The 26,277-nt window shown below is 38.8% G+C and overlaps 2 protein-coding genes across 4 annotated transcripts in view; one reads left to right on the top strand and one right to left on the bottom strand.

Moving 5' to 3' along the window:
• Positions 1–12,498, bottom strand: part of LOC131685892 (1-phosphatidylinositol 4,5-bisphosphate phosphodiesterase) — a 179,333-nt gene extending 166,835 nt beyond the window's left edge. Inside the window, exons 1-2 of one of the 3 annotated variants that reach the window (XM_058969912.1) lie at positions 11,626–12,497; positions 11,399–11,563 (exon numbers count right to left, since the gene is read on the bottom strand). The gene's annotated coding sequence lies outside the window, so the exon portion shown is untranslated. Of the gene's footprint in view, positions 1–11,398 lie in introns of all 3 variants that reach the window. The other 2 variants (XM_058969910.1, XM_058969909.1) reach the window with 2 other exon arrangements.
• Positions 1–23,353, top strand: part of LOC131685894 (uncharacterized) — a 227,930-nt gene extending 204,577 nt beyond the window's left edge. Inside the window, exon 2 of the mRNA XM_058969914.1 lies at positions 23,306–23,353. Coding sequence (XP_058825897.1) covers positions 23,306–23,320 — 15 coding nt within the window. The 3' untranslated portion in view covers positions 23,321–23,353. The remainder of the gene's footprint in view (positions 1–23,305) is intronic.
• Positions 23,354–26,277: the final 2,924 nt, after the last annotated feature.

Raw genomic sequence — 26,277 nt, 5'->3', positions numbered from 1 at the left:
AGGATGTTTAAAGCAAATTGCTGCTATTAACGAATTAGATTCGTAATCAACCTAAGAAATTTGTTTGGCGCTAATCACGGTTTTTGCTAAAGAATCCCCACAATATTATCAAAAAAAAGTTTCTACGAGAGTGCATGCAACTTTCGTAAACATTTTCCGTAAATGTCACAAACAAAGAATATCACAAAAAAATCGATATTATCAAACATCGTTCCATTAAGATTAGATAAAAAAATACGAACATTTTTTTCGGTGAACGAAAATGAAATCGTGCGACCAACGATATATTCGTGATATACACAAAAATTTGGTTAAAAACAACGAAATATTTCGTTTCAATCACGAAACATAGTTTCGTTTTCTACGATGAATTTCGTGCAATGTACACTAAATATTTAAAACGACGAAAATTTTCGTTCATCAAGTCGCCATGTTTTAAGATCGTGAAATGAGCGAAACCAACTATTTACAGCCCACGAAAATGCTTCGTTGCAGATAACGGCGAATGGATTCGCGAATTGTATAATAATTTACGTTCTGATTACGAATTTATTTTATCAGTGTAAATATGATACGGTAGAGAGGGGGGAGTATTAGGAATGGATGGTGTAATGCTCTAGGGGGGGGGGGCTGTGAAGAGGGGTGATCTGAAGGGGTGCTTAGTGGGTAACCACTCTCCGTACATCCCTAACTACGCCCCTGTTAAAATCCGGAAGCCCTCTCAGTAAAAAAAATCGTCGAGATGAGGTTGACGATTTTGAGAGTGATTGCAAAACCGAAAATGGTCAATTTAAAATCATAAAAATTTCTCCATGTTACCGAAAGTGGAGAGAGTAAAGTGATTTTTACGCATAACTAAGCTGACCAACTCTGACAAAAAATCCGTACACCATACCGCAACGAAGCGAAATCGTTCATCACGCGCAGGCAAACGGTTTTCATAGTGTACGGATTTTTTCGTCAGAGTTGGTCAGCTTACGCATAACCAAATACATTACGTGGTTTCCACATACACTTTAAAACGATATTGCTCCAAAATCTCACGCAAACAAAAACGAACAAAATCGCCCGAAAATCGGAATGTATTCCTATCGAAGTTTCATTGCTTAATAGTAACTTGCACATTAGTGGGTGTTACTAAATTAAATGTCTCGATATATCAAATTTGATCAGATGTATTCAATGGGTGTAAATTTGTCGGTCTTTTGGGTGTGGTGAACAAGTTTAAAGTTTGCTGGGTGCATCAATATTCAGCTCTGTTCTGATTATACCAGCACAACGGACATACTTTGTAATCCAGATACTTTCGCGTAGCCTCTAATTAATTGAAACAAAAAAAAACCAAAGTTCATTTAAGAAACGATGTAGGCAATGTTGCCAGAATTTCTGTCGAAAATACTTTATTTGCCATGGTTATAATAATCACATTTTGTGGTTATTATAACCATTATCGTTTCAATATTGTGATGGTACAAGTAGGGTGATGAGCACATTTTCGCCATGTTTCCATTATCACCCTACCCATTTGAAGCCGTTGGTTAGAGCAGTGTTTGCCATCTTTGTCCAACGCAGTGTGTCAAATAGTAGCGCAACAAGGCACTCGATTCGAGTTTCCGTTGCGCTCAAACACGAAAAATTCTCTGTTTTCAGCGTATTTGTGTTATTGTAGGGGTTTTTAACAACAAAGCAAAGCTGTTGATGTCAAGTTTTACGCATTCCATTGATTGTAGGCCGAGAAATTAATGAATTAGTGAGGTACCCTGCTTAGTATGGTGAAAATATGGGAAATTCCACAGTCGATTTTCAAGGTGATTGCATAATTTTTCTATAGGAGAAAGTCAAAAAAGTTTATAAGGGGAATTCACCTGTGATCGGATTCTTTTACTCAACTACGGAACAAATACTTGGTTCAAATGAAATTCGGTAGCAATCAATGTGAATACTATATTCTTCATTTAAGACTAAGATTTTGAGAATCGAGTCAGCAATATATGACAAACAGGTGTGACTCTAATTTCGAAACTTGGCCTTTTCCTCAACTATCCGATTTCCTCAACCGTTCTCAATATGTTCAAAGAGACTTTGATTTGCAATTAGTGATCTGAACCAACAATTTTAGGCAATTTAAAACTCATTTCAATTAGTTTTGCATTATTTAGATACAATCATTATACCGCTTTGTATGGGAATTTCACAGGCGACTGCATGCTTCAACCCGTAACACAGGAACCAGAGCTCCGATTTCAATGGAATTTAATAGCAGTCAATTTTGATGTTGTAACTTTCATTTGGGACTATATTTGAGAACATCGAGTCAGATATTTCTGGGAAGCAGATGTGAGTTCAATTGAGTAATTTAGTTACCTTCCCGAAGCTTACGGTTTCGCCGAAGGCGTCCAATGGTTGATGTGTTGAAGCTATAAATCCAATCAATCTAGAACACATTTTATGAAGTTTTGTATCTTTGAGATAACATACTGATTACGATTTATATGGGAATTTCATGCGTGGCCGCACTCGTCTGCCCCTAACTCCAGAACCGGCAATCAGAATTGAACAAAATTCAATAGCAGCTTCTGAAAACATTGTATCTTTCATTTGAGACTAAGATTGATAAAATCTGGACGAACTGAGTCGAATGGTATACAAAACTCAGCCTTCCGTTAAAAGTCGGTTTTCAGAGTGATTGTATAGACTTTCTATAGGAGAAAGGCAAAATATGAAAAGCATATTTCCAATGGAATAAATATCCCCGGTCATCGGAACGGATGTACTGTAACCAGAATTATTCGTGTTGTTCTTCATCTACGATATTTAAAAAGTTATGTTGAAAATAGTTTTATGGGGGCTTTTACAAACAACTGCCTATAACTTCGAGAGTATTCAAAGGGGATTAACTTAGCTCAAAGGCCATTTACTATATGTCCAAAATTAAGGTCGTTGTACACTTTTCGCGTGAATAATCTATCGCAAGTTTTTTGGAAAACAAATAACTGTGCAGTGCTATGATCGGACGGCACATACCGGAAAACTATGCTCACAAACTGTACATCGACTGAAATCAAATCCAATACACAGTTTACAATACCCTTACCTTAACCACCAAATTTGTTGTTGCTGTTCAGGAAAGAATCATATTAGTATATAGTCTTCCCTTCATTAGAATCCGATACAAACTAGTCAAGATACTGTTCCACAAAAAAGGAGTTCTTATCAAGCTGATGAGACCATTGAAATCGAAACGTTGTTCGATTTTTCAAGTTATTTTGAATCTGATAAGACGAAGACGGCACGCATTTCCCTATTTAATTATATACGTTTTGTACCTTTACCGCGTAAAATTGCTTTACCACATTTTCTCCTTGGGGAGAGAAATTGGTTTGAGTTCAAAATTTTTGTCTTTAGGAAGTAACATAACGCAGCACAGGAAATAACTGTTCAGGAAATAGCTGCGCCCAGTACCTCAATATCAACAGCCAGCATCATCAGTGTGGAATCTAATACCAACGAGCGACGGGAGCTCCCTGTTGTGTCTCCTAACAGTGCAAGAAGCATGAAATAACATATGGCCGCGAGCATCAAGGTAACATTGATGACAAGGACGTGTACGACATCGAGAGAAAAATGAATGACCCCAAAGACACAGTTGGCGAGAAAAGAAATGTTTCACCCCAGCGAAAGAATGACTCCACGCAAAATTGCAAGTTGCGGGAATGATGTACGACACACTAATTTGCTTTTTTTGTACTTTTATTATTAACATTTTGTTAAAATATAGGGTGTTTGGTTCATGGCTAAGAATCTCTCAAGGGATGATATTTGGAGAAAAATCGGTCTACATCTACCATCAAATCTCAACTGTTACAGAGTTATTGTACTTTTGCCTTTCTCATATAGAAAGGTTATGCAATCACTCTGAAAAATGTCAACCTAATCCCGGCCCGGAGGGCCGAGTGTCATATCCCATTCGACTCAGTTCGTCGAGATCGGAAAAAGTCTGTATGTGTGTGTGTGTGTATGTGTGTATGTATGTGTGTGTGTATGTGTGTGTGTGTATGTGTGTGTGTATGTATGTGCGTATGTGTCAAATAATGTCACTCATTTTTCTCAGAGATGGCTGGACCGATTTGCCCAAACTTAGCCTCAAATGAAAGGTGCAACCTTCCCATCGGCTGCTATTGAATTTTGGATCGATCGGAATTCTGGTTCCGGAATTACGGGTTTCAGAGTGCGGCCACACAGAAATTTTTCATATAAACTATAGGAAAAATTAAAAATAGAATTTTTATTTTTGATGCTAAATGTGTTCAAGGTGCATGAAACGTCGAGATTTGATGCAAACTCTAAAAAAAAATTTGACTACGATTCACTTTTTTGGATTTTGGCACATTTTTGCCTTTCTCATATAGAAAGGTTATGCAATCACTCTAAAAAACGTCAACCTAATCCCGGCCCGGAGGGCCGAGTGTCATATCCCATTCGACTCAGTTCGTCGAGATCGGAAAAAGTCTGTATGTGTGTGTGTGTGTATGTGTGTATGTATGTGTGTGTGTATGTGTGTGTGTGTATGTGTGTGTATGTATGTGCGTATGTGTCAAATAATATCACTCATTTTTCTCAGAGATGGCTGGACCGATTTGCCCAAACTTAGCCTCAAATGAAAGGTGCAACCTTCCCATCGGCTGCTATTGAATTTTGGATCGATCGGAATTCTGGTTCCGGAATTACGGGTTTCAGAGTGCGGCCACACAGAAATTTTTCATATAAACTATAGGAAAAATTAAAAATAGAATTTTTATTTTTGATGCTAAATGTGTTCAAGGTGCATGAAACGTCGAGATTTGATGCAAACTCTAAAAATAAATTTGACTACGATTCACTTTTTTGGATTTTGGCACATTTTTGCCTTTCTCATATAGAAAGGTTATGCAATCACTCTAAAAAACGTCAACCTAATCCCGGCCCGGAGGGCCGAGTGTCATATCCCATTCGACTCAGTTCGTCGAGATCGGAAAAAGTCTGTATGTGTGTGTGTATGTGTGTAAGTATGTGTGTGTGTATGTATGTGCGTATGTGTCAAATAATGTCACTCATTTTTCTCAGAGATGGCTGGACCGATTTGCCCAAACTTAGCCTCAAATGAAAGGTGCAACCTTCCCATCGGCTGCTATTGAATTTTGGATCGATCGGAATTCTGGTTCCGGAATTACGGGTTTCAGAGTGCGGCCACACAGAAATTTCTCATATAAACTATGGGAAAAATTAAAAATAGAATTTTTATTTTTGATGCTAAATGTGTTCAAGGTGCATGAAACGTCGAGATTTGATGCAAACTCGAAAAAAAAATTTGACTACCATTCACCTAATCCCGGCCAAATTTTTTTCCGACTCGTTTAGGGTTTCTGGATTTTAACAGGGGCGTAGTTGATGGTTTACGGAGAGGGGTTACACCCCCCCCTCTACTGTTCGCGCCCCTCCTTTAAAAATCTCCCTAATCACCCCTCAGACCACCACCCCATCCAGCCCTCATACTCCTCCCTTTCAACCCCATCATCTTTAAACCAGCACTATATTACAAAGCATACCAATTTAAGCTGGGGAGTCGTTCATTCATGGGACTTTCGCCTTCCTCACATACCCATCCCCGCATGACAAAATGAGTTAGCAAGCAGATAACATTGATCTAATGCTGATTAGGCTAATGGAGTATGATATTTTTTTGTTTCAAGTGTTTCACCGTCGACACGTAGCTCATCAAGTTCGTGGCTGGCATGCCATTGTGTATAAGTGAAAAGTGTACTAAGAATGTAATGGACATTTCCACGATTATGTTGAACATAAAAAGCCTCCGTGCCATAGTTTAGAGAAATGAGAAAGGCACAATTGCACCGCTAGGTGGATTAAAACAGGTTTTTTTGTAATTGAACTGCTTGTTTCTAAAGGGCTCTAACTAAAAAAGTGTATTTTCTATTTTAAATCTTTTAGTTCCATTGGAAAGACCAAGGTTTTTGTGACTACTCATGTGGCCAGAATCGTGGTAGCAGGGAAAGAACTTTTGATTTATGCCTCCGAATACAGTACTTGAGTTGCTCAGTTAAAAAATATTTTTCGATGGAATGCAGTATAGTCCACATATATCAGAGATGCTATAGCCCCCTAATATGATCCTCGCTGAAATTTTGCCCAAAATATTTGTTTAGTGCCTTGATTGATTTTATGACCGACGATGGACAGCATTCCAATATTGTAAAAATAATTGTCCTCCTTTTAGTTTTTATACTGGTTCACGTAATTAAAAGAGTTAATGTGGAAAAACAAGTGCATTTCTTTAGTATAACAGTCATATAAAAATGAACTTGATATTTTACTATTATTTTTTCGTGAGTTGCCCTACTGGAGCTGTTGAGCTAGGTTCTCGGAGGGGTCCCCGTCAGAATCACTTACTACAATTGCGAGACAGGCAATGTCGCCTACTAAAACACTGCCTAAGACCAACTATAGCGGGCCGTGATTTCGAATGTCATATGTGCGGGTGTAGGGACGCGATCGCGTGTATCGTCGCGAAGGGCTCGAGCATTTGCATATTTATAAATAAACTTAATTTTTAGTGTACGGTTCAGATGCTAGAAGAGAGTGAGTTTTCCCATTTCACAAGAGTTATGTCGCCATGTTATATCCAACTGAATGCATGAGTTTGGGCTGCTAGGATCGAGACTAGAGACTGACGTGACCGATTCATGATTGTGCGAGCTGTGGTCACAGCTAAATCTAACAGTTATTTCACAAAAATGTATAGTTCGTAGGAATCGAGTAGGGGAAAGACCCTCTTTCCCCTACTGATACACAACCATGCACTGCTAGGCCCCATACAAAACTGACTCAGACATCACTTCGTTACAAGTTTAATAACTTCTTTTAACAAAGCCGGGTTGACTTGCAGTCTTCGACAAAGTTGTAGACAATTAAATTATCTTTCTTATTTTCACTTACAGTGATAATACGATGCATACAGTACCATCTAGCGGCAAAAATGCGAGTTGGTGGGCTTTCTTCATGTAAATTGTCGAAAAATCTCATACAAACTTCAGGCACGTTGGTCCGGTAGCTAGACTTGTCCAATTCGCTTCAAATTTGGAACAAGTACTCCTTGTGGGACTAGGAATCGACTCAGGGGTGGGCCGATAGGAGTCATTTTTTTCCTGTCACTCTAATACTCATAAATCATGTTATGATTCGAATTATCTTGCAATATAAAATTGTATTTTTTACACCGAGACTTATTCGTCCTTCTGTATAAAATAGATTGAAACCTTTGTGCAGAGCATTTCGTTGGAATATGATCAATTTAATCCAATGCATTTTCTTTAGTTATCTTAAATGAAATGATTCAGCTGGCCCAGGGTCGTTGCGGTTATTTCCGATCAAGTGAAAAATGTGTTATAACGAATCCGTTTCCGGCACAGTGGGGTCAGCCACACTCCGAGCTAAGCTTGAATCACGTGGTGGGTGAAGTCTACCATCGATTTTCTGTTACCGGTGAGTAACCGGATTGCTTGATCTCAAGGCCATTCAAAAATCAAGAAAAATATCTGCATATTATCGAGTTCAAAGATATATAGCTAATCGATCTGCGAATCAGTTGAAAAAGTATAATTTACAATTACACACTTCAAGTGATTGCGGGTGGAATTTTTTCTGCAGAACGTCAGTGGTTTGGACTAAATTGAAACCCCCTTTTTCTCAGGATTCTCCTACTGTCCCGGAAATGAGAAAACAGAATCTAGGGATCAGCCGGAAAAGTTGATGTAAGCATTGCGGGAGGAATTGCTTTTTCATACAAGACCAGTCTAGTTGTAACTAACGACGCTGAATACCTCTGGATAAAGACTCAACACGTCTATCGTTTGTTTATCATTTATCTGTCAGTGTCAGTCCAATCGAGCACGAGACCGGTCAACGGCCCTCATTCCAGAAGGATTCCAAGCGATTTTCTTCGGATTGAGTGCTTTTGACAGATCTCTTGCTCGATTGGAATGACACTTACAGATGAACAATAAGAATAAGATAAAGATGGCGAGTCTTTATCCAGAGGGATTAAGCGTCTTTAGTTGTAACCTCCAAATAACAAATTAAAAGCGTGGGGTGACAATGTCAAAAATGGAGTCAATATGCTTCTGAATAACGTTTGCGTTACCTGGGGAGTCCGGAGGGAGATATACTATGCCCATACGTGTGCTAGTAAAATGGTTGTTAGTGTTTACCCAGAGTTGTTCTAGGCTATTACTTTTTTAGATGTTAATTGAGTAGAAATAGCGATGAGTACACCACGGTCATTTCGTCGTTCGGCCATATTTCTGTCAGAATCATTACAGCGTGATCTGCTTCGGATACAGCTACGAACAACTCATCGAAATTCGAGCATAGTTCTGCCACGTTCCCAGTAGGTAATTCTTTTCAACGGAGGCAGTATCAGAATGTCCAGCTTCGGAAAAACATATATAATACAGGCTTTTACTTGAAGGCAACAGCCGCGTTGTCATCATAATTGGGATTGCGTATGACTAGATGAATATCAGCTACGGAACCGGAAGTATGTTACCCAACGGAAGTATATTATTCAACTGCAACCAAAACATAGTTTGAGGAGGTGTGGTACCAAGGTTTGCTTCGGGAGGACATGTTACCACTTTGGCTTGACCAGGAATAACATAAGGCGATCCGTTTAGATACTATGGTTCATTTTGTTCTTGCAGGCTATCTTTACGGCCACTCTCTGACAAATGATCTGCCACATCTGCAATCTTCTGTCCAGGTTCTGCCAACTTTCGGACTGAGACTTCATACTTACAGGAGGCAGAGCAAATTGACAAAGACTGATTCAATCGGGGACAATCCATCAAATTTTTACACAAAATTATAAATGAATAATATCATATAGCACTAAGGCAAATAATTCTAGGCTATTAGCTATATTTAGGACCTAAACTGCAAATATCACAATAAATGGACCAAGTAACATAAATAAAAACATAATTTCGATTATAGTCACGAACTGCTAAGTTAGCAGTGCAACGGTTTCAATCAAGCTATAATACAAACATTCTATGAAAAAATTTGAGCGAAACTTGATCACAGTTAAACCTACCAAATCGATTGATGTTTTTTTAGAAGATACATGTATTTTTCACAAGCTTTTTCACAAAGTTGGATTCTGAGAGAGTGAACAGTAAAAATTGATTTCTGAAGGAATAATAGACTCTTCTGATGATATCTATATAGTATTGATTTCCAAATTAGGTTGAGATCAACAACATTTTCAAGTCCTTTTTCGTCTGTGCTAAGAATTGGGAATCAGATTGAAATGACTCATTCGTGTTATTCGGAGATTAGTACCTTGCCGCGTCTTCACATCACTTCAATGTTGGAAAAGCGAATAGAAGGGGGAAACGTGAGAAAAAAGAAGCAATAACAAATCAGAATGAATTATTCAGTATCAACAGAACAACGAACCGTACCAATTCAGCCTATAGCTCTATACCTACCACTTTCAATTAACGAAGCAACATTTCGGAATTATCGAGTTTTGTTTTATAGGCCAAAGTTGATCATACTATAGCTAAGTAAGTTAATCATTTGAAGTGACTAAAGTTAAACAAAACTAGTCAGTTAAAAATAACTTCTTTCCACATTGGAGTGAGGACAAATTGTGGATTATTTTGTGTAACCGAAAGTAAATTCACTCTTCGTTCTAGACTGTCGCAATCGAAGCTATAAGTTCCAAAGGCAATCCGTATGCAGATTGCAGATTGAGCGGCCATAATGGTCGTATAAACTATATCCAGCTCCATTTAATGTTGTTGATTGTACGTGATCGGAATCGGAAATGTGACAGATGTTGGCACTGACCCTGGGGCTTGGTGTGATGCAGTTTATCAGTGTATATGACGTTCTGCAGCCTGCTGATGTCGACATTTGTTTAGAAGTTTTGATACCACATGTAAACAAGACATACACGGATTGCAACGCATTCAAGAGAGACTGTTGACCTATTGCGGGTTGACTGAAACTTCGGTCCGTGTTATTTTTTCTGGATTTAGTGTCTAGGTATCGGCTCAGTCAGTTGACGAGGAGAATCGAAAAACCTGACTTAATAAAATTTCGTTGATATCAATCTGAGACGCTCTGAACTGATGGAGTAAATATATGTACAAATGCACATGTGGGAAAACGACCAACTTTTGAGAAGTCTGGAAGAGAGAAGGTATGGCACATAACGCTTCGCCCAGAAGAGTTTCGCATGAACTAACCAATTGGTAGGATCTAATAGGAAACTCAAACATTCCTATCCGATCATGAACATATCTATAAATTGGAATATGTTTATGGAAAACTTGGTGACTAAATTTAATGGATATTTTCTAACAATTAGTCAACTAGACGATTTGGATAACGTCGTTCATAGACCATCTTGATCATAGCAGTATCTTACGAGGAAGGTTGTTCGCTTCGTACAGTTAGGCGACTAGGGGAACTCCTGATGGAGGGCTGATCTTGAAAGAACGAAGAATGAGAATTAATATGAGAAGAGCTTGGTTGAGGTTGGAACTGGCGTCAGCGTAATGACCTCAGGACTTTCAGATCAGCTGGTGGAGCCTATAAGAAATTTCCTAGATCTGCTGAGCGGGGTTGGCCGGAAAAACCTATGCACTTATGTCTCTAGTCTGAACGAGGCTAGTAGGCTCAATCAAATTTGGTGTTTATGTGACGGGCGAAAAGAATTGTAATTAAGCTCTACCAAGTTTAAAAAATTTTGATCACTTTGAAAAAGTGATTTTATATATGTGTTTAATTATTTCTATCAGTATTTTAGAGTATAACTGATTAAAAATTGTTCAAATAATGATCCATATTCCAACTTCAAATTAAAACCGCTGCAACCATTTTTCCTGCGTGTTTCAACAACACAACGTACATATTCTTTCTCGGTAAAGTTGCACTAACTTCGCAATGCTCGGTGCTAATAATAAAACGAAACGCTCGGCTTAAACCCGAAGAACAAGTAATCACGTTCAATGTTCTACAGCCTTACGCCTAGCTGCCTTTTAATCAGCACTCACATTCCCTTGTTTGTTTCGTTTGTTTGTCCCACGAATCCCGATCCGCTGCTGGTGGCGGTGGCGGCGGCGACGGCTGAGCTAGTCCCTGCCTGCGGTTTATCGAGAAAAACAGACAGAGGAAACCGGCTCATTTGTTTACTTTCCTGTATTTTTTTTTCTATGCTTGGCTTGGTTTGGCAGTTTATTTTTTTCTGCTTCTTCCTCGTTTTAGCTGCACCCGCCAAATTAGATGAAACTGCCGAGGGAACGGAACTGGCGAGAGTAAATATTTGTAAACTTACCTTGAAATAACTCGACTAGCGCGCGCCGAGAGAGATTACTCTAGATTCCGCAGAACCGGCTGGTTGAATAATGTTGTAAAGGTATTGAACCTTTCCAATGCAAGATTTAATCACGTTGATCTTTCACACCGATGGTGGGTGGTGGGTAGGTGGTCCCAGTTTCGGCTAGCAATAATAACAATAATGAATCACTTTTCAATTAACTTCTGGCCCCAAAATGTACCCACTTCTCACTATACACTTCTCCCTCTCACACACTGGCCGTCGGGGGGATTTTCTCTTCCACTTGCATACGCTACTGCTGTGAGAACAAACACTGAGAAAAGCCCTCTTCTTTATGTCGAATTTTCCTTCCTACAACACGACTTTTTTCAGATTTCCCGCACGCAATTGGTAGAATATCACACTCACACAAGCACAAGACTTGTTTGGGGCAAGTTTGGAGCTATTCGTGCTGCTGGTGCTGACAGACGAAGGAAAACTCACACTCCTTGAAACGAATTTTCGCGATTTGGAAAATACACCCCCTTTCTCGCTCTTTCCTACTGCTTGCTAGGAGCTTGCAAATTTTTCTTTCCAGATATTAACAATAACTATATTGTCACTGTACACTTGCAAGCAACTAGTTAGCCTCTCGAAATGCCTGGAACCAGAGGAAATACAATAGGCCACCTCAAGCTCTTGACGAATCTAGTTGGCTGGAAGCTTCCCCGCCCTGCTGCACAAACATTTTTACCTTTTTTCCAGCTGAACGGGTAACTAACCTCTTCTGATAATGAACACAAAACTTGCACACTTCCGATCAATTCAGTCCTCTTCTGGGCGAGCTAGCCCCACAAATCACAACTGGAATCGATCCAGTTGACCATTATTCTAGAAACGGAACACCGGACGGTAGCAAATTTGGTGGCTTTGGCAAGGTTTTTTCCACTCCACTTCAGCAGCAACCGCAGGAGCCCAGGCCCAGGCTGACTTGATTCGATTTTGAGACGGACACACACCGACCGACGGCTGCTTTGGCGAGGCTCAAACCAAGTAGAGTAGTAGACACACAAACTCCTCTCAGACGGCGACCGTGACTACAACGACGACTGGCCTGAAAACATCTGTCAAGTTTTCGCACTTCGGTGAGCGCGCTGAGAACGACGTCGGCATCGCGTCGATATGATGACGACGACGACTCATGAACGAAAGAGTGAGAGAGAGAGAGAAAGGGAGCCTATACGGAGAGAATCTGCGCCAGTAGCGTCGTGTGGGATTGGGTGCAGCTTGTTTGGGGGAAAATTCATTTGATATCCCGCATGGCGGTGTGTGCTGATAGTCGAACCCATCCGGTTGCTATGGATGGGAGAGTGAAACGAGTTTGGCGAGAGTATTTTGCATTTTTGCAAGAGAGTAATTTACTCAAAGCCATGACATGAAATGTAAGTGATTCATTCATCTAATATCTACTTTAATTTTACACTTCAATAAAAGAAAAGTGCGTATCTACATGCTTTTGAAGTAGAATACTTCTAACGTTTCAATATGGGGTCCCGTTTCAAAAATTTCAGTTGAGAAATTTTCCCAGATTTGAAATGCGAATATTTTCCGTTCTACTGGACGAAATCGCAATATTTTTGCACTATCTGATCGGAAATTTGTGCACGTATTTCGTATTAAATTTCGGAATTACTGCGACTACTATAAATAAACCAAAACAAGGATTTTCAGAAAACAGCGAGGAAAATGCGCAATTTGCCAGCATATCCCACGCAGAGCCGTCAAAAAGGAGCATGTAAGCGTTTCATTACATACGGGAATGTTATATATACAGGTCACGCGAGCTTGTTTTGTATCAGTGGGTGCTCGCTTACCACACGAGCAACATGCTCGTCCGGACGGTACAATGAGCGGTATCATGTTTGCGTTCCCGTACCAAGCGTCATCGCAAGGTTCTTCGTGATAAAATGCAGGGAATCACCAAATCCGCCATTCGGCGTCTGGCTCGTCGTGGTGGTGTAAAATGCATCTTCGATTTAATCTACGAATGATGATGGTGTGCAAGAAAATGTCATCCGAGATGCCGTGACCTACACTGAACACGCCAAGCGCAAAACGGCAATGAATGTCGTCTATACTCTGAAGCGGCAGGGACGCACTTTGTATGGATTTGGAAGTTGAAAAGGTAGAACTCACTTGTATCATTATAAAAAAGGCCCTTTTCAGGGCCACCAAAATCATTTCAAAGAATAAGTTTGCATTTTCTGTTTCATGGACTGTTTCTCCCTGGAGAGCAATTTATGTTAAACCCTAAATTATGATTTATTTCAGTACGCAAATTGCAAATATGGTCAGAAACAAACTGGTGTGAAGTGGAAAACATTTTTACTAGGCGCATTCAAAAAAGGTTTCAATTCTCAAACATTTTACCAAGGTGCCGTATTACATTACTCTCTTTACCCTGAGTGTTCGATAATCTCCGTAGTGGAAACACAATTTCAATTTTGTTCTTTATCAAAAATATGTGGTCGGCCAACAAAGGTGTGGAGCTACGAAGAACACATATTGAGGACAACACAAAAAAGGACGAGCTTACATTGTGCTGTAGTCAGGTATAAAAACTCAGCATGCTGTTGCTCACGCTCAGTTCGTTTCCAGCATCAGCATACAGCAGTTCGTTTGCAGCATCGCCCGCAAAATTCAAACCGCCGTCCGTTTGCTGCTGTCAGAAGAGATGGCCAAGCACGCCGTCTTCGATGAAACCAAAACTGTTACCATATACACCAGCACCAAGTAAATTTCGAACACTGCCCAAACAAAAGACCCTTTTCAAGGCCATCAATTTATCGACAAAGAATGAAATTGAAGTTTTGTTATTACAAGCATCAGCTTGTCAAGAGCGTTGGATGATAAGTGAGCCACTTGTGAACAATACCGTCGCTTTCACGAGAATGGCACAAAATCAAAAGTTATTTGTGATTTATAGACAGTTTAGTGTAATGATTCAATTTACACAAATCGAACGTTTTCTAACGTTTCGATATAGGTGCTCCGTTTCAAAATTTTCGGCCAGAATGCTGCCTGTTTTTTCAAACCTGAAAATCTGCTGTTGTATTGAATGAAAACCTTCGGTTTTTCCGCTGATTGGAAATAGTTGTGACTAATTCTGTAGAATGTACAATTACTGAAAATAACGGATTTTGTGAAAGCAGTGGTTGGTCCATACAATTCGATTCTAAGCGAGCCAGACTAGTTTTCGTTGGAAGGTCCACCTCTGACAATAGAAATAAACTATTTTATTTTGAATTCAACTACAACTTCCTTGAAAACAGCACAGCTAAAAAACTTTTGGGAAAAACGCGCAGACCTAAATTTTCCACTATAATGGAAACTGCCTGTGCCCCGCCGCACAGCATCATCAAGATTGATAGTAATTCAAGCCGGGAGGAAAGAGGTTGTAAGGCAATGGAAAACGAAAATTTCATTTATATCTTACTGGAATATAATTGGCTGGTCCTGAAAAGAACTTGTTGGTTTGTGGTTTATTTTGGGTCACAATTTAGGCCTGCTCGATTGCTGATAGCTGTGAATTTCTCGCAGGGCGACAGTTTCTGTTCAGTAGTGATGAGGCTTCCTAACGCCAACCGTGACTGGGGTACTTTTACACGACCTTCATTGCTTACTGCTTGCGGGGAGGCTTTCCTCTGGTGGACTTACGAGCGGTTTGTTTGGTACGGGCCATTTATCAACAAAGAATCGAATTGAAGTTTTGTTATTACAAGCATCCGAAAGTAGCTTGCCAAGAGCGTTCGATGGCAAGTGAGCTACTTGTGAACAATATCGTCGATTTCACGTATTTCACAAAAGAAAAAGTTATCATTTGTTTGTTTGTTTACAGTTTCGTGTTTACTAGGTGCATTCAAAAAAGGTTTCAATTCTCAAAAATTTTACCAAGGTACCGTATTACATTACTCTTTTTACCCTGAGTGTTCGATAACCTCCGTATTGAAAACACAATTTCAATTTTGTTCTTTATCAAAAATATGTGGTCGACCAACGAAGGGGTGGAGCTACGAAAAACACATATTGAGGACAACACAAAAAAGGACGAGCTTACATTGTGCTGTAGTCAGGTATAAAAACTCAGCATGCTGTTGTTCACGATCAGTTCGTTTGCAGCATCAACATGCAGCAGTTCGTTTGCAGCATCTCCCGCAAAATTCAAACCGTCGTCCGTTTGCTGCTGCTAGAAGAGTTGGCCAATCACGCCGTCTTCGATGGCACCAAAACTATTACCATATACACCAGCTCCAAGTAAATTCCGAACACTGCCCAAACAAAAGGCCCTTTTCAGGGCCATCAATTTATCGACAAAGAATGAAATTGAAATTTTGTTATTACAAGCATCAGAAATTGGCTTGCCAAGGGCGTTGGATGGTAAGTGAGCCACTTGTGAACAATACCGTCGCTTTCAAGTAGAATGGCACAAAATAAAAAAGTTATTTGTGTGATTTGTAGACAGGTTAGTGTAATGATTCAATTTACAAAAATCGAACGTTTTCTAACGTTTCGATATAGGTGCTCCGTTTCGGCCAGAATGTTGCCTGTTTTTCTAAAAGTGAAAATCTGCTATTGTACTGAATGAAAATCTTCGATTTTTGCGCTGATTGGAAATAGTTGTGACTAGTTGTGTAGAATGTTCAATTACTGAAAATAACAGATTTTGTGAAAGCAGTGGTTGGTCCATACAATTCGATTCAGAGCGAGCCAGACTAGTTTTCGTTGGAAGGTCCATCTCTGACAATAGAAATAAACTATTTTATTTTGAATTCAACTACAACTTCCTTGAAAACGCACAGCTAAAAAACTTTTGGGAAAAACGCGCAAACCTAAATTTTCCACTATAATAAAAACTAGTGCCCCCGCCGCACAGCATCATCAAGATTGATAGTTATTCAAGCCGGGTGGAAAGGGGGAGGGAGGTTGTAAGGCAATGGAAAATTTCATTCAAATACGTGTGTGGAAATTAGCATGTCAAATTTTTTGTCGTGACTAACGACTTACCTTTCAATATAGGGGCCCCTTATCAAAAATTTCGGAAGAAAAATGATATAAAGTTTTGAACGCTTACATCTTTTGTTGTACTGAATGTGTTTAATCAATTTCTTCGGCATTTTGTCGAAAATATTTGTTATAATGTTGTATTAAATTTTGGAATATTTAGGACATTCATTATCAACGGAAAAATTGTGTTTTGAAAAATCTTTCAAAAACGACTCGGAAAAGTGAAAATTTTCAGCCCATCCCGCACAGAGCCATCAATATGGTGCACCAACCGAACAATAAAATAATGAAAATTTTTAAATATAGGTCCACTACATGTTTGTTCCTATGATTATTCGTATTGGGTTGCTTGACGAGAGCAGTTGGTGGGGGAAAGCCGGAATATTAGTTTTGGTTATGCCATTAGAAGCCGGACGGAAAGGAAAGGCTCATGCACGGCACGAGAACGAGCGAGAAAGCGATAGTAGTGCATATTAGCGAAAGCGTTACGTACATTTTGAACCTTAATAACTTTCCTTCTACTTAACGGATTGCTAATCCGTTGTGAATCGAACTTAAAGCTTAAAATATAGCCATTTGAAAGAGATACAAACAGAATTTTAAGAATATGATCATCGCGGTTATGTCTCGGACATTACCCGCCCCTAGTTTTTCGCTAAGCGTGATTCATTTTTGTATGCTAGGGAAAAGATTCCGATGGAATATGAAGTTTGGTCATTTCACGAATGAATGTCTCAACGAGCTTAGAATCCAGAGCATCCCATATCAACGCAAACGCCAACAGCAAAGGTTCTTTTCAGAAACACCATAATTATTATAAAGAATAACTTGAAACATTCCCACATATTTCATTGAGTATCATTCGATTTGAATTACAAGTCAAACGAGTAGTCACGACACTCCGGTTATGTCCTAGACATAACCCACCCATCTTTTTACATTTGAATTTCTAGTTTAAAAGAGACAAAATTAATTTTATCGATGGATTCTCCAGAAAAAAGGTCAACAACTTTATCGAAGGAAGTATGGTACTAGCACAGGTACTAGATTATTTCTGAAAATTTTTGGATTTTTTTGTTAAATTAGTTGTTTAGATTCGTTTGTTAATTTTATAGATAGAAAAAAGTTTAAAATTAGAATAACTAACATATTTCTTATCTTGTCAAGTACTGGAAAGAAAAAATCCTCTAATTTGAACCATCGAACTTTGAATAGCTTTATTCAGAGACACTCTAGTGCAGTATTTCCCTTGGCAAATTTGTTATGTAGTTTCAGGACTACTATTGAGTAAAAATATGGATAATGCAGTAAAACCTGGTAAGACTGTGGTCTGTAGAAATAAAAATATGCTAAAGTAGGTTTTCCATAAAAATTTCAAAAGCAACATGCGTCGTCAGGTCAAGACCAATCGACGCCAAATTTTGATTGGTTATTTGGGATAACGAAAATATGTATAAATTGTTATTCTAAATAAATGATCATGTTGCTACACCCTGATAGTAGTATGTGGATCGTCTAATCATATTTATTTGTATTTTCAATACAATGTTACAATATATGTTAAAATGGCTGAATGATCGTTTAAATCATAAAAAAACAATAAGATTACTCTACAGAATTCGAAACAGTAAATTTGTTTTACGGCGTTGTCATAAAAGAAGCAAAATATAATTCGATAAACATTACAACACTTTCTCAGGCACCATCGAAACATAATCGGTTGTACTACTCACACCCATTTACCTCTAGACTAGGCACACGATCTCTGGGACATGCGAATCATTTACGGGGAACTGCACCAACGTGTGAGATAGCATTCTTTTACGTTTTCTGTTCTGTTCAGGCTCTACCGATTGGTGCTTATCGGCGTGAGTTGTTTTGCATCATGACGTATCGTAGTGTCATTCATACGCCATTGACACATTAAAGGGTGCAGATATAATGGAACGACCCGGTTGAAAGTGAGACAAATCGTTCTGGAATGAACTGGAATGACTTTTCGAAAGCGTCCTCTGTTTGCGAAACTTATCTTCTCATTTTTTTATATGCTGTATGAGTTTTTGTGGATAAGCATCGTGGCGTGATTGTATTACTCGCAATGATAAATTTACATATAAATCTAAATAGAAAAAAATAGTCGTCAATTCCAACAAAATCTTCAGCAAATGAAAGGCTCAATAATCCACGATGCTGAAAGCTAGTTCATGGGAGAATTATGTGCAGAATTCGGAATAGATCTTCGCAATTTGTCACAAGCAAATGGAGAGGAAAATCATTGCTAACAGTTCTAACAAACTGCATAATAAACCAAGAAAGTTCAGAATCGAATTGGAAGACGTGGAAGATTCAAATGCCAGACCATTGCGAAGTGAACAACTTAAATTTTCTAGCAATTTCAATTCAGGGTCTACGTTGTCATCTTGATCAGCCCAGAAGCTATAAATCGCTTTACTTTACTTAAAGACGATTTTTTTACATTACTTTGTTACTTATACACAGAAGAAACAGACAAGTCTCGTTGCACCTTACTGTGAAATGCATTGAGTGACCCATGTACGGTAAAACACTTCTAATTACACGATTAATTGCGATTGACTATAAGAAATCTTTTATTCGACCGACATTGCTCGAAAAGAAACAGTTAACCTTCTTTAGGTGTTAGGGTCAATATGACCCGAAATGAACTTTCAAATTGCGATAACTTTTTAAGTTTTGCACCTAGAAGTTTGGAATTTCTTGACTTTCCCTTTTTCATAGAGAGTAACGATTTTCGATCGAGTTTACAATGTTCGGACATTCCTGAAGGGCAGTACAAAAAATGTCACGAATAAGGTGTTAGCGGGTTATATTGACCTTCATTTAAAACTATTTTAAGACACATTTTCAATCAAATTTATATTAACTTGTACCCTAATTGTTAGCTAGATTTTCAGTTTCTGGTAAATATTACCGTTTTTGACCAAGTTGGCCAGCGGGAATCGGTGCCGGATGGAGTTTTGTTTGTCATGCATAGATGTATGCAGAACCGTCATCATAAATCACAAGTTTCTCGAAAGAATACTAATAATAAACACAACAAAAACAAAAATGATAATGTACATATCAGTTTTGTAAAACTGTGTTTGAAATCGGAGTCAATATGAAGTAATGTTGCACACATTTTAATATGTATTGCATCATTTGAACATCATGGTGGTATCAGTTTATATGAAATTATTCTTCAACCCATAGCTCCGGAACCGATCAATAAAAAATCAATAGTTGTACCTGTTATTTGAGACTAAGTTTGTACAAATCGGTCCAGTTATCTCTGAGAAAAACTGGTGATATTCTTTGACACATACATACATACATACATACATTCATACAGAGGAGGAAAAAAACAGAAAGAAATGAGGAAAGGAAGAAAAATAAGAAAGAAAACCTTCGGCCGTGCCAGGAGAAGTATAGGGTAGACGCTCATTTGCTTAGACGACTAGACGGCGAGTATACTGCGATCCTCAAAGGGGTGAGAGAGTATCCCAAACAGAAGGAACTGGGGGAGAACGTTATAAGAATCATGCGCACTCAGAAAGACTAAATGCTGTTCGAGCTGAAGAAATATCCATAGATCAAGAACTCGGCCTATCGGGAACTCGTGGCTGAAGCGGTGGTAGAAGAAGCGAATGTGAGGGCTTTATCTCAGAAAGCAGCGGTCCGCTGCAGGAATCTTGCCGAGATCACAACGGAAGACGAAGGGAGGGGCGCGCTAATAGAGCAATGTAACCTGGAGAAAGAGCAAATATCAACCAGGATGAGGAAGGCGTACAGTGTGACAGACAGCAGTGATACACTTTTTGCCAACAAGCTTATGTCCACCGGTAAGATCTAAATCGGATGATCGGTGTGGTCGTTACGATTAATTCCTAGAGCCACTAAACAAATAGAGAGGTGTTTCAGGCACCTAGGTTTCGGTCATCAAGCAAGAAATTGTAGAAGCCCGGACAGATCTGATCTGTGCAGAAAATGTGGGGAGAAGGGACACATTGCTAGAGACTGAACCAAGCAACCGAAGGGCTTGCTCTGCTCAAATGAGGGCGAAAAAGACCACATGACGGGAGGCTTCTTATGCCCAAAGTACAGAAACGTGAAGGCAGCTCAATGAAGATGGAGAAACGAAGTGCGTCCTTGCAATTATTGCATAGTCGTATCGTGGATAGTGCAGGGATTGTGGCAATCCAGGTGATGGGCGGTTACTGAATTTTTGAAAACTCAATCGACCCACCCCTGAGTCGATACCTAGCCCCACCAGGAGTACTTGTACCAAATTTGAAGCAAATCGGACAAGTGCAACTACTGGACCAACGTGCCTGAAGTTTGTATGGGATTTTTCAACAATTTACATGGAGAAAACCCACTAGTTCGTCTTTTCGCCGCTAGGTGGCACTGTATGCATCGCATTATCGCTGTAAGTGAAAATTAGAAAGACAATTTAATTGTCTACAACTTTGTCGAAGACTGCTAGTCAATCCGGTTTTATTAAAAGAAGTTATTAAACTTTTAACGAAGTCAGTTTACATGGGGCCTAGCAGTGCATGGTTGTGTATCAGTACTCGAGTCGGGCGAACTATACATTTTTGTGAAATAACCCAGTCAAAAAGGGCAAGTTGCTGGCTAATGGGGGGCTATTTGCCAACTCGGATGCGCTAATTGCCTTTCAATTTGCCAGCAAGTTGCTGGCAATTAGGGGACTATTTTAAATGCAACATTTGCCGCCGTCATTTTTTTGCCGCTCTACCCGCTCTTAAATCGCCTCCAAATCGCCCAGAGAACGCGCCATTTAATCGCCCTAAATTGCCTAATATGAAAAATTACAAATGATACTTATTTTCGGATTCATTATCTACACACATAAACTTATCAGTACACTAGATAATCACCACCAAACTATACACAGTAAAAAGAATTGTGATGATGGTCGATGCGATGTTCACCAATGCACATGGAATTTAGACGTAAAGGTAAATCAAATAAAATATTGTTCCTGTTTAGAGTGTGATATTGTTCATTGACATATTTGTATTATCACACGATTTGCTGTAATATTATATTGATAAATACGCACATCACTCTTTACATCAACTTTACTGTGATATCACACGCACCAACGCTATATTAAACAGTACAAAATTATTTTCAGTGTATTATTCGTGGCATTTAAAACTGGACTCCATGAAAGTGCGATTTATCTTATAAAAGTGCGCTTTTACATTGAATCGTTTTCATATATGAGGCGCACTTATTCCTCGTTGGATAATACATAAGTGCGTAATAGACACCAAGGCGATTGAATGTAAAAGCGCAGTTCTATTCGCGTTTCCGCACTTTCAGTCGCACTTATTATGTGCGCAATGCGCTATATTAATGACAACTATTCGCCACCTGCCGCATCTCGTTCGTCAAAACTTTTCTGCGTGTGATGTGTGATATTAATTCAAAATATAATTAAATTAAATAATTTAATTACACTTTTGGTTCGGGATGTTAAGTTCAGCTCTAGTATCCTCCTCCGCGAAGAACGAAATAAATGACCTGAATACATTGATGTTTGCGCACCATCCAGAATCGACAGTAACACAAGTTTGTGAACTGGACGTCAAAGAATTCAAGTTTTGGTATACAGATATTCTACTCGTGCCAGTTCGTCTTCAGTAGGAAAAGTCCACCGCTCCAAGTTTTCAAGATCAGAAAATGCGCAATTTCATAAGGTATTCCCGAGGCCAGATTATCGAAAAATTTTGTCGGCATCGCTGCATGTATTGCCAACAAGAGAGTTTGTTTACTGGACTACTTCTCATAGCTCGGCAGTTGTATGGAGGTTAATGGACGATCGATCATCAAATGAACCGAAGTAGGAAGGATCAGCTGGATTATCGGAATGACCATGAAGAGGCCGGGAAATAAGTACAGCTTTAATTTGACAGAGGTACATACAGAACATTATCATAGTAAGTGAAGTCTTGTTGCATAATTTTGAAGAACAGATTTGACACCCTTTACATCTACCTCCCGCATATTCATGTCCCCTATTCTTTAATAACTTCTTTTAACAAAGCCGGATTGACTAGCAGTCTTCGACAAAGTTGTAGGCAATTAAATTATCTTACTTATTTTCACTTACAGTGATAATACGATGCATACAGTGCCACCTAGCGGCAAAAATGCGAGCTAGTGGGGTTTCTCCATGTAAACAGTTGTTACGGCATTTAATTAGCAAGGGACTGCAAGGTGAAGTATATTTTTCAATATTTAGAGCCATAAAACTCAAGGGAGAGCAAGGAGTTGAAGGAAGAAAGTTTAGAAAAGCATGGAAGGATCATATATGCAAGCTTAGACCTCACCGGCGACTTAACCTTTTGTCTGCTACCGTAGGAGTCAGGGTCTTTTGGCATTAGAAATGCGAATCACCTGAGTCTACGGCATGTCCGGACAAGCATAAAGTAACTTGTTACTTCATGCTGTCGGAACCGACAAAAAGTTAAGTCACGGTAAACTTCCACACTAAACTTTCTCCCTAAGCATTTGCGACGTTGAAACTCATTGAATGAGCCAGTTTTGTTTATTCCCTCACCAATTGCCTGCCTGAGTGATTTTATTTTATCGACTATTGTGACTGTCTCAGCGTTTGTGATATATGGTCACATGTGTTGCTGATTTGTACGGTGTCGGCAGCTTTCACCCAAAGCTGCGACGATGGATCCCCATCACGGTAAGCTTGCATATATGATCCTTCCACGCTTTTCTAAATTTTCTCCCTTCAACTCCTTGCTCTCCCTTGAGTACTATAGCTCTAAATATTGCAAAATATACTTCACCTTCCAGTCCCTTGCTAATTAAATGCCGTAACAACTGTTGACAAATTGACTCAATAGGTCGTTAACAAAAATGGTTAACAAAAAAAATGGTAAAAATAGAATTCTCCATGTAAATTGTCGAAAAATCCCATAAAAACTTCAGGCACGTTGGTCCGCTAGCTAGACTTGTCCGATTTGCTTCAAGTTTGGTACAAGTACTTCTGGTGGGAGTAGGAATCGACTCAGGGGTGGGCCGATTGAGTTTTCAAAAATTAATTATTTTTCTGGGCAGTCTGTATGGCTGTGTGTGTATTGAACAAACTCATTCGTGTTTCACAGCAATGACTGAATCGATCTTATCCAAACCAATTTCAAACGAAAGACCTAACACCTAGACAGAACGCTACTAATTTGTTTTTGACTCTGATGCTTAGTTTCTAAGGTTTGGATGTTTAAATGTGTAAAAAAGGGTTTTTTGGAGATTATTGCCGAAATTGACAACACTTTATATATGTTCAGATAGCTTATACGAATACCTTATTCTAACGCTTTGCTCTGATAGAATTTCGCATGAGCTGGGAAATTGGCAGGTTCCAAATGAAACTGAACCGTCTCTATTCGATCATAAATATATTTTTGTTCGATCATTTTGATGTCACCTTCATCATAAATATATATACATCGATTATAAATATATTTTTTTCGATCATTTTGATGTCACCTTCAATGTGGTAACATATCGTCCAGCAGTAGCGCAGATGCGATTCCGAGTTTTCGGCCATCCTTACATAGACGACACCATGTTTGGACGACTGAAATGTTATAGAATCACATTACTACATTGAGGTTTTTTTTACGCGGGGATACCATATTAAAAGGTTATGCAATCACTTCAAACTTTGCAACCGAGGCATGGAGGGCCGAATGTCATACCAAATACAAATTTGTATTTGGCCATACCATTCAATTTAGTTACCTGCCTGCGTGTGTCAAAAAATATCACTCAATTTTCTCAGATACGGCTAAACTGATTCCCACAGACTTAGTTTCAAGTGAACGGTAAATCGCTCCCATATGCTATTGAGTTTTTAGTTAATTCGAATTCCGGTTCCAGAGCTGAAGAGTGTGGTCACACAGTAAATTCCCGTATAAACTGGTAATATCACGATGTCCGAATGATGTAATACATATTAAAATGGAGTAAACATCTAGCGGATCTAGATCACTAATGGCCGATTTAAGTAGCTTTGACAACCCCTGGTAACTCGCCAAGTTCCTAAGTTAATGTCACACCTATTGCACAGTGAATACTTGACCGATTCCTACATGCGATACTAAATGATAGATTCAATACTCCCATTACCTGCTATTCAATTTCATTGAGTTCTGACTTTTGGTTATGGAGTTACAGATCGGTTATTGCGGTCACATAGGAATGTCTCATATAAACCAATACAATCGTAATACCTCAGAGGTTGAAAATCTTTTGAAATAGACATCAAATTACTTAGATTCGCAGGTCTAGATGACTGATAAGCAATCTAAGATTCTTGGAATATATTCGTATTGTCCACCTACAATGCCGAAAGTCTCGGGTTCCGGACATATACCAGAACAAAAGTCACATTGGTTCTTCATTGATGACCGATCCAATTTTTACTACCCTACACTGAAAAATCTTAACACGATAACATCATGTGGAAATCCATTGAATTATTTCAATCCACAAACACATGAAATCTCGACAAACATATGATTAGGGCCTAAAAGCCAACTGTCGAAATTCGCTTTGAGTGGAAATCCCAGACAAACCGTTGATCGCCAATCCCAGGTGTTGGTAGTAAACAATAGAGAAAAGTTTTCTCTTTCATTAACTGCTACGAACTGTGCTTGGCCATTAACGATTTGTCCGGAATTTCCTTTCAAAGAGAATTTTGACAGTTGACTGTATTCATATGTTTGTCGAGAAATGCACACGGTTGCCACTTGAATATCCATTCGAGTGTTAGAAATGGTTTTCAAATGAAATTCATGCGAACATAGAGTGAAAAGCACATCAACGTCATAAGAAATACCATTGACTAAAATTTACAAATGAACTACACGTGAATATCACATTGTTTTACTTATACATTTCATTGGCAGAAGAATCGGTTAAATCAATTGTTTTACATGTAGACATTCACTACATGTTTTTCATGCGAAAGTCATGTGTAAAGTTCATACTTTACGACTCGATAGCATGGCAATGAACATTCAATGGATAAATATGTCGTAGTCACGTGGAATTTGTTTGACTTTAATTAAAAAGGCTATATGAAATGCTCTTTAATGGATTTTCATGTGAAATCCAAAGGGAAATCATTTCTTTTACTTTTTCACATGAGAACGCATATGAAAGTGATGTTTAATTGCATATGATTTTATCGCGTAGATTATTTTCAGTGTAGTCATAAATGGAAAGTTTAATATACGGTTGGGTGTTTTACACCTCATATTGATCACCATCCCCTCCCTTCCATTTACACCCCCCCCCCATGTTAACAGAAAGACTCAATAACTCATACTGATTAAGTTAAATAAATATTATTTGTTGCAAGTGTGTCAGCGATGACATGCCTATGACGTTCGTAGCAGTCGTGGTAGACATTAGTAATGTCATCACTGAGCTGAATCTGAACTACTGAATCACATTTCCCGGGAAACATCCTTGAAGCTCCCATTCTCATATTCATTGTTTCACTTTCCATGTACTGTATATAAATTTACTACGGGTTTATTTCGCAATACATATTGGCGAATAGATATTTCATATTATTAAAATATTTTAAAATCATGTAGTATCAGAATGGCAAAATTAAAAATTAGACTAATTCAAGGGGCTACATAATCGTAGAATTTAAAAAAAAAACGGTTTTTATTGGCCCACTCGAGGGTTTTCAAATTAATATACCAAAAACCGAAAAACAACAAGAATATTTAAACACTCAAATTTTTAAT

This window comes from Topomyia yanbarensis, chromosome 2 (genome assembly GCF_030247195.1).
Source record: "Topomyia yanbarensis strain Yona2022 chromosome 2, ASM3024719v1, whole genome shotgun sequence".
NCBI lineage: Eukaryota > Metazoa > Arthropoda > Insecta > Diptera > Culicidae > Topomyia > Topomyia yanbarensis.
Note: the sequence above shows the minus strand (reverse complement) of the source record. Positions and strands in the feature narration are given on the sequence as shown.